The 9,718-nt window shown below is 41.0% G+C and overlaps 1 protein-coding gene across 3 annotated transcripts in view; it reads left to right on the plus strand.

The window, feature by feature from the left end:
- The window catches only part of aplp1 (amyloid beta (A4) precursor-like protein 1), a 33,238-nt gene extending 27,455 nt beyond the window's left edge, over nt 1-5,783 (plus strand). Inside the window, exons 9-17 of one of the 3 annotated variants that reach the window (XM_035163419.2) lie at nt 80-238; nt 737-865; nt 1,208-1,307; nt 1,624-1,791; nt 1,923-1,937; nt 2,037-2,104; nt 2,233-2,298; nt 2,443-2,586; nt 2,732-5,783. In XM_035163419.2, the coding sequence (XP_035019310.1) occupies nt 80-238; nt 737-865; nt 1,208-1,307; nt 1,624-1,791; nt 1,923-1,937; nt 2,037-2,104; nt 2,233-2,298; nt 2,443-2,586; nt 2,732-2,833 (951 nt within the window). In that variant the 3' untranslated portion in view covers nt 2,834-5,783. Of the gene's footprint in view, nt 1-79; nt 239-736; nt 866-1,207; nt 1,308-1,623; nt 1,813-1,922; nt 1,938-2,036; nt 2,105-2,232; nt 2,299-2,442; nt 2,587-2,731 lie in introns of all 3 variants that reach the window. The other 2 variants (XM_035163417.2, XM_035163418.2) reach the window with 2 other exon arrangements.
- The last annotated feature ends 3,935 nt before the right edge of the window (nt 5,784-9,718 follow it).

The following is a 9,718-nucleotide window of genomic DNA, read 5'->3' on the forward strand; positions in this document are numbered from 1 at the left end:
TTATTGTGCGGTTTAAATTCTCCCGTGGAAAGAGATTAACATCGTCCTTGTCCCTCCTCCCTCGTCTTCCCTCTGTCAGCACTTCCAGTCCGTGCTGCAGACGCTGGAGGAGCAGGTCGCCGGAGAGAGGCAGAGGCTGGTGGAGACTCATCTCGCCAGAGTGGAGGCTATTCTCAACAACAACCGCCGTCTGGCTCTGGAGAACTACTTGACTGCCGTACAGTCTGATCCCCCTCAGGTAAGTGCCAGGGGCGTTGCAACAGGGTGGGCAAGGCAGGCATGGGGCCCCCAAGCTGAAGGGCAGTGTCAATTCTATGATTGGCAATGTATGAATACCCAATGACACCACATCACAAGAGCATTTCGTTGAAGTATAATGTATGTGTTTGTGTGATTTGATTGGGATGGTGGTGGGGGGGGGTCAGCACTAGTATTTATGTCTGTGCACAGTACGCACTTTGTCTATAAATTTGATTGATGCTAAATGAAACATTTGAACATTGTAATAATGGGGTTTGGTGTCATGTGTTTTTTTGGTAGTGGGGTGGGTGTCTTGTTTTGGTTTGTTTCAATGTAGGGCCCCCCCCAGGGCCCTTTTACCTTTGGCCCCCAAAGTCCCTTGAAACACTCCTGGGAAGTGCATCATGGAGCACAGCGGAGGGCGGAGACACAGAAGTGTGTGACAAGGACAAACCTTTAACTCCATCTCTGGCATTTCTTCAACTTTGTCTTCCAGCCGGAGCGCGTGCTGCAAGCTCTGAAGCGATACATGGCTGCGGAGCAGAAGGACCGCAGACACACACTCAGGCACTACGAGCATATTGTAGCTGTTGACCCCCAGAAGGCTGAGCAGATGAAATTCCAGGTGTGTGTCTGAAATCAGTTTTTGCTCACATCTCTGCTTTTGGGATGCGAGGCTCTTTTTCTGCTGACCATGAAACACACATAACATTGTGGACTGAAGAGTTAATACGTAGCACAGATAAGTTAATAAAAACTGATCTGTGAGAGGTGAAACAGATACGAATTCTCTTTTCATTAAACCAACATCAAAGTCTGTCTTTGCTGACTCCATAAAAAGTCTGTATTTTTCCATCGTGGATTCAATTAAGGAACCAATTCAGTGCTGCTCTCTTCACGGCTCATATTCTTTTATTTGGCTTTCTTGGTAAAAAGCAGAAGTCCAATGAATTTTTATATTTTTCAGGTGTACACGCATCTCCATGTGATTGAGGAGAGGATGAACCAGAGTCTGGCACTGCTGTACAAGGATCCTACTTTGGCTGAAGAGCTGCACAATGACATCCGTAAGTGTTAAATTGTTGCCCATTATTTTTATCAGTTTCCGGCATCGACTATGAAGATGGATGACGCATTTTCCACCTTGAAAAAAAACAACTGAATGAAAATAATTTCATCTGGACAAACCTCTGTGTGATGAGCTCTACCTAAAATAACAGAACCCCTCTTTCTCGAAAAATGTATGTGACGTGAACTTACATTTTGTTTGTTTGGTCCATCCCCCATCAACTAACATGGTGGAGGCAGGATTTATGATCTATACTGCAGCCAGCCACCAGGGGACTAGTGATTTTTCATATTGTCATTATGTGTGACCTGCAGAGGAGCTGCTCAAGGCCGAGCGAGGAGACATCGTCGAGCTCATGACCACCTCCTTCTCTGAGACTCGCACGACGGAGGAGCTGCTGCCGGCTGAGAGCGAGGAGGAGAAGGACGATGAAGAGGAAGAGGAGAGAGCCTTCCAGAACAGGCCTTATCCTCCTCGCATTGGTACATATCAACAGCCAACTGGTACACACACCCACAAACCAAACATTCTTAAGTATGTCCCTATTGTGTAAAGTGACGTAAAAATGATGTAACTTCTCCTCTTGATTTCCACCTTTTTTTCCTCCCTGCAGAGTCTAATAAGAAAGGTGAGCCGCTGTTCACTATCATAACAACATAGATGTTTTTCTATTTTTTACTTTTGCTCACACTTAAACATGTTCTTGCGTCTTTGACTCCATCCATAGTGTCTTCAGTTGATGAATATGATTACACCACGTCCGAGAGAGGCCCTACTTATGAATATGAGGAAAAGGTACGATCGTTATAATTTTAGATGGTGATGTTTCAGATTTGCACATAGAAATATATGGCTTGTGTATGTATGCTATCTTTCAATAGTTTGAAACTCCCTTTATTCATGTTCATTGTCTCGATGCTTAGATCAACACCTCTGCAGAGCTCAAGCAGGTCGTCAACAAGCCTCCTGAGATTGCGAGAGATGAACTGGTCAGGACTGAATATAAACAACATAACGTTCTTTTGTAAAAAAAGAAAATGGAATTGCTTGAAGAAAAACATGAATTCAAATGAAAATGACATGTTTAATCTTCTCCCTCCATGTCCTCCTTCTTTAATGTCTTCTTTCCATAGCAACCCGACGCCTTGGAGACATTTAACCGCGGCGCCATGGTGGGGTTGCTGGTGGTGGCCGTGGCAATCGCCATGGTGATGGTGATCAGCCTGCTGCTGGTGCGCAGGAAGCCATACGGCACTATCAGTCATGGCATCGTAGAGGTACGACCCCACACAGGCCTTAAATTGAAATCTGTGGCATTAATATGAAGTATACCATAGGAAAAATAACATTCTCTGAGTTGATGGTGTGGTCTGTGCTCATGTTCTTACTGTGTAATCATTTGAGCCCCTGTGTGTCTCGCAGCAGGTCGACCCCATGCTGACACCAGAGGAACGGCAGCTCAACAAAATGCAGAACCACGGTTATGAAAACCCCACCTACAAATTCTTTGAACAGATGAACTGAGACACTGGGGGCGCCAACAAGTCATGCCCGACCACATGTTTTGTCCCCCCCCCACACACTCTTTGTTACAAGTACACTCCCTTTTGACGGATTTATGACGTGTTGCAAACATAAAATAATTGAGTAAGAACGGGGCACATCCCAAACCCATTGTAAATGACCAACAGCAACTCTACCATCGTCACCAGAATGTGAATAATGAGATATGATAGAAACTCACTTCACCCATTGTAATCTAATACTTCTCCCGGGTTAGAGTCTAAGGGTCGTTCTCTCCTTTAGCGGTGCCACAACATTTCATAATCCTGAAAACGTTCACATCACAGACAGGAAAACCATCCCAGTGGCATGACTTGATCTATTGCTCCTCACTAGACACTGAAATTGAACGGTGCATACTGCTTTATAGTGTTTATTTTTCAGTAGTAGTCTATTTGTTCAAATTGTACCACAGTTAGATATAATGTATCTGTGTAGATGAGTGTGAATGACACCCTCGTTAAACTATGGTGTAATTTTCAATTCTAAAACCCACTCAGAGATTTAAAAAAAAAAAAAGGGCAATTTACGCAGCGAATTGTCGAGCTAACCTTACCTCCATGAGCTACTGTAACATTGGACCGTACCTCTAATATTACGACGTGACGCGGGGGATGTGGAGGCGTTTGCTTGGAATGTGTGAGACATTTAGGCTTTCGTTTGAAAAAAAGATCACACGAGGCGAAACAGAAGTGTTTGCTGGTGGTACAAAAATACTTTGTTTTGTTGGCTTGAGAGGATCTGCCCTCTTTGTTATTGATCATTTGGCAAAATATACCAAATATTCCATTTTAGCTAATCTAGTCAGTGAATGAGTTCATTTAATTTCTCCTGCTACCTAAAGAAGTGTAAAACAGGAATAATCAGAAGTACGTTGTTTTAATTCAAGCATGACAACTTGGTGTATGATGCTGCTGTATTTATTTGTGTTGTTCCTGTCATTGCTTTTTGAGAAGTCGGAAATGTCACCGTTCGAAATGGACACTGTAAATAACGTACGAAATACATACGACTAGATGTAGACATTTCTATGATTAATTTGCATCGATGTAATGGAATAATACATAACAATAGAACATTGTGCTGATACGAGAAGGAGAAACATTTTCCTAACATGGCTGATTGAAAACGGACTGTTGTAAAAACCAGCACAAGACAACGACACAGTAACTTCTTTCTGAATGTATTTAAGGTAGACGTTGAGATTCCATCTTCTTTTCAGTGACGCATCATCCCCCCCACCCCCCTAGTAGACCTTAATAGCAGTAGTGACGTTCGAACGCAACACAACAGACATGCGACATGCCTGATTCTCCCCTCATCACTTCATGTAGCAGCCTGTTCATCTTCCACATTTGTCAGATGCGTATCAGAGCAGAGGAACTTGTATGAAAGAGGCAGCGGAGGTTAAAGAGGCCACAGCTGTAGTCATGTGATGTGTCGGTGTGTTTGTAAGTCCCAAAACCAAACCACACTCAGGCATGATAGTCGTAAAAAAAAAAATACTGTATGTCTCTAAACCTGGCAGTTTGACCTATCTGGACTCAACATCATTGAATGTTAGTTGCTCTGTAAATGTTACACAGCATTTGACTGAATGATTCATAGTAGTTTGTCATATTTATGATCAACATAATACCCCGTATAGGCAAGTAAGAAAAGGGGGACTGCCCCCTTCCTTGATCGTTGACTGCTTCATGTGTCACTCTGATTTCCTTCAGCCACTGTATCAGATCGTGGGTTCAGAAAGGTCACGTTGTGGAGCGTTGCTTTTTTTTTATTCATCAGGCTTTCTTTTGCTAAATTCTGTAGTAGAGATCATTAATACAGAAAATAAAAAAATCAGCTCATCCCTTATCTATTCCACGCTGGTGGCAGTTTTCTTTAAAAACCATTCATTAGTCCATTCAGAGGAAGAGTCGTTTACGCGTGTTTTGTTTTTCTTTACCTTTTTTTTTATATTTGCTTTGAAATAAGCAAGAGAGTCGGATTGTCTGAGTTTTTTTTTAAATAATTCTGCATTAATCTTGGGTTTCTCTCGCTATAGGCAGGTGAATTGCAGGTTGCGGTTGTGTTATGACGGTTGACGAGAAGAAGTCATAGCCCTTGTATAATTTGTACAGCTACGTTAGTGAATGAAAACGTTGTATGTTCACAGTTTAAGTCAGTCGATCTTGTAATGATACTACTGAGACCATAGATGAGAATAAGCTTGCCTGTGTTTCCCAAACCACTGAAGGGTTCCTACCAGCATTTAGCAGACTTAGAATGGTGTATACTGTAGTTACTCCAATCACATTTGTACGTCAATCCTCTGTCCAACTCTAAACTTCTCTGTTGGTCTGTCCCCTTAACTTCCCGACGAAATATAAACAATGTTATTGAGATTTTAATTGCTGCATTATTGCCTTTTACAAAGCTGTGTTTTGGATGTAATTATTCTGTATTTTTTATTTACATGTAATAATCAGTTGGATCAAGGGTCATGCTTTTCACGTGTAATGTAATTTTAGAGGCTTGTTCGAGAGTTTATAACGTTCGGAAATGTGAGACGTAGACGGACACGGCCTCCGCCTAATTGACGAGGAGTGGCACTAAGCACAAGTAGAACAAAATTACTCCATTTGTGTACAGGTTGCTAAATGTTCGATATATTGATTGTGTCTGTCTGATTTCAATTACAGTGCATTGATTCGAGGGATGTTGATAGCATCGCAGAGAGAGCTGTCCTTCATTTCTATTCAGACCTTTAACCAAAGACATGCTCCACAAACAAGCAGACAGATATTCTAATTTGGCAAGAAAAGAAAAGGTGCTCTGTTGTGTTACTGTATTTGTAAGCAATCTGAGAAATTAAAACTGGTCGAGCTAATTAATAGTGTAATAAAAAAAAAATGAATGACCCATAAAATACTGCGTCTGTCTTTTTTCTGAGCTGTCATCACACAGAGGCAACACGCCTGTGACTGAAAATTGACCATGACGTTACCTGCGTAATGAGCTCTGTGATGTGGAAGCCACTGTCATCAGGGGGGAAACTATCTTGCCTACTCACTGGAAAATTAGGTTTTTCCTCTCCAGTATCCCCTGATATGGGTTAGGGTTGAATTTCTGTAGAAAAGAAACCTAATTCACACTTAGAAAACATACACATTGCCACAATTTCCATTACTGAATAACCAAATAAGTTAAAAATTGTGATCTTACAGGAAAAATGTATTCAAACCCTGCTCATCTGGGTATCAACGTCATCTGTTTGATAATAAAGGTAAGTTTGTACATAATATGGACTTAAACCACAGTTAAGATAAGGTTTTCTCTCAGTTCACAGAGTGTAGTTTCACTTACTTCTCAAGCCACAGTGTCGTTTCTTTGAAGCAAATTTTGAAGTTCACTTCCTATGTGTCAGGAAAAGCCTCATGTGATGCATGCTGCCTCATTAACGCAACTCAAGCTGAAAAAACAACATATATGTTTGAACAATTTCAGGTTTATTTCGTTTTGTACAACATTGCATATTACGTTGTGTTGTATTAGGTGCCTGAGCTAAAACATGTCATTTACACCGATATAGTAAATACATTTATTGTACAGAGAAAGCTGACCAGCAGCACAGATACATAAGTGCCCGTGATGATTTGTAATTCATTGTACTCTCCTTGAATTTTAAGTATGTAATGAGTAATGATATACTGTATTGGTGAACTTGTATACAGTGATGAGCAGACCCTCTGTGTATAAGTTGTCCTGACAAAGTTCCCACACAACTTTAACCTGACTGTGTTGGGCGAGGCCCCTACACTTGCACCCACAAATTACAAAGAAGTGTCGAGCCCCGGCCCCCGAGCGCTGCGCAGGTTCACTTCTTCCAAACCACAACACTGACTGGTAGTCCTGTCACCTAGATTACTGTGAAAAAGGCTCTGTGGCTGTACAGTGACAGTTAGTCATTGATGCCTCCAGTGCACATCAGTCATCTTGAGAGTGGTTCCTCTGAAGTCGTCTGCTCACTATACCACCACTGTGGTGATGTAGGACGATTCGTGCAACCCAGACTTTTATCACATCGCAGTGTGAGTGCGCGTTTTGTTTAGTTCAGTCAACACTTTGATTCATTCAACAGTGCAACAATATGAAACCCCTCAGCATGCCGATTCAAAACGCCGGCGTGGAGATCAAAGGTGTCGTGACATGAACTGTGCAGTTGATGAAATAAAAAGATTAAAACGTCCTCGTCGTCACATGAGGTGTTTGGATGCTGAAGGGAAAACAATTATTTAATGCTCGTAGACAAGACCCACACAGTTGAGTGAGTCAGCGTTGATGCTGGGTTAAGTGTCTGACTGTGGCTGTTCAACTGACACTGAGGGGACTGTAGGTGCTGAAGAGTGTAGTGTGTGTATGGGTTGGGGAGAGGGGGGGCGACAGTATTGATATTACTGGTAGGTGCAGCCCTATGTGCATCAGCTCTGGCTGTCTCCTCACCATATAGCACAAGTTGACATTTAAATGCTGGAATGATGCTAATGTCTCACTGTCCAGCGGTTTGAGCAACACCCGGCGCTAACTGCTCGCACAGACCGAGGTGTTCACAGCGTCCGTAAAGGTCACACGAACACAGCGTCGAAGAGAGGGAGAAGTGCAAACAGTCGATCCAGTGAAACAGGGTGGAAAAGACAACAAATGTCAGTGTGCACTTCCCCTGATGCATCAACGTGTCAAACCTGCGATTACAAGGAAACCATCACAAGGAAAATTACAAGGAAAGCACCTTGTGGTTAACACTTCATACATCCCTGACATGAGAAAGACACTGTGCTACATATCCATATTATCATATAGAGAAGTGGACCTTCCTGTATTAGATGTTACATTTTAACATTCATGATTAAATATCGGGTTTGAATATGTGTTTGAGTGAGAAAGATGTAAATTGGAATGTTCCTTGAATCCTTCTATTAACAGCAAATGCTAAATGGTCTGCTATGCATTTACGTGGAGTCTTCCAGTCTTCATAAGCACTCAAAGCGTTTCTACAGCACAGTTTTGCCATTTACTCATTCACACACACATTCATACACTTTATCTGTATGCAGCACTTTTTCTATTTCACACAGGTTTGAGGAAATTCGGGGTTCAGTATCTTGCACAAGGACACGTCGGCACACAGAATGGGGAAGAATGGGATCGAACCGCCATCCTGCTGGTTAGTGGGCAACCCGCTCTACCTCTTGAGCGTCAGCCTGTAAAACCTCTGTAAAACCTAGTCAGCAACCTTGCTCACTGAGCTGCACAGGCAACATACAAAGGAGTACGACACACCATGTAAGTTGAACGTTACTTTCTATGTAATATTGAATTAACATAATTAATATTTTCAACCTCAAGAACTGAATCAGCCCATAATTCCAAGGTCATAATGGATAAGATCCCAGTTTTCTTCACGGAGGTTGTTGTTGTTCTCCAACCTTTCACTCCAACATTACCACACCATCATTAGCTGAATAATTCACTTCGTGGATGCAATGTAGACAACATATGATATATATTCCATCCTTGTTATCATATAAGGTGCCATTTTGTAAGGTTACCCCAAAAAGGTAGAAAAACTATAGTTTTCCATAATGCGATGTACCTTTTTATCCTCCTTTCTAATAATGATACAATAAAATCCACAGTATAATTTATTTACAGCTACTTGCGAGAGGTGATGTTAGAACCTTCTGAGCAAATATCTGTGAGTAAAGAAGTTGGATTAGATTCCTTCAAATTGACACTATCGACAGTATATATGATTAGACATTGAAAATAATCATATGAGCCTCACTGTAATGAGGACTGCACATAATGCTGTAGACCTTCTTCATAATTCAGACAACTTGGACGAGCTTTATGAATATTAAATCACTTTCCGCTGATGCAACACTAATTAATGGTCTGATTAAAGAGCATAGTGTTGAGTATTTCTATCTTGATCTATACAGTACTTTTATTTTTAATATTACTAATAAGATTACTTTGGAGAAAAAACACTTCTCTTCAGTAATATTTATAAGATAAGATAAGATAAGACAAAACTACTAAACTACTAACGCCTTAAACTTCTTGGGTTTATTTCAACTTTTTGTTGTTGTTCTATCTGGATAAGTAACTTTATTGAGACATTTCAGCATCACAAAGTTTAGTTTTGCACCAATTAATTTAAATCTACTTCCTGTCTCCATAACGGCAACTGTAAAATTGGCATTCAGTGTCACAGCTATGCTGATGACACTCAACTTCATATGTGATTCACCTGAATAATTACCCATTATTTTTTTCAAATGTTAAAGCCACAATATAAACTTATTTACATCACAATCATATTTTCAATAAAACTAGACCCAGCAATCAACAGCAAACTTTTTTAAACTGTCCAAACAATAACTGTTTATACAAAAAGGTGCTTTTCAGAATCTGGGCTCATGATGTTCTCTCTTCCTTCTGCTGATCTCAGTTCACACCAGATGTGACTTCAAGGAATTTTGCCAAGTGATATTAACATGAGTTAACGCTCTCTCCTGTTTATCAGACTTCATTGCATCAGAAATATACCATCTGCTTTCCAACTGCAATGTTCAAACTCCACTCCAGTCTGTTCAACAGGAAACTACAAGGAGAACTTTTTGCTAACTCTGTTTGGTATTCAGTTTTTGTTTCATTTTGTAGTAAACATTTTCTTCTGTTCCCTCTTTTCTTTGTACAGCATAAACTTCACGCTTGTCCAAAAACCACAGATTCTAAACTGACTGTTCTCACAGACTGTAAACTGGGGTGGCTATGGCTCAGGAGGCCCAGTCTCCCCCA

The sequence above is a fragment of the Hippoglossus stenolepis genome, chromosome 8, assembly GCF_022539355.2.
Source record: "Hippoglossus stenolepis isolate QCI-W04-F060 chromosome 8, HSTE1.2, whole genome shotgun sequence".
NCBI classification, from domain to species: domain Eukaryota; kingdom Metazoa; phylum Chordata; class Actinopteri; order Pleuronectiformes; family Pleuronectidae; genus Hippoglossus; species Hippoglossus stenolepis.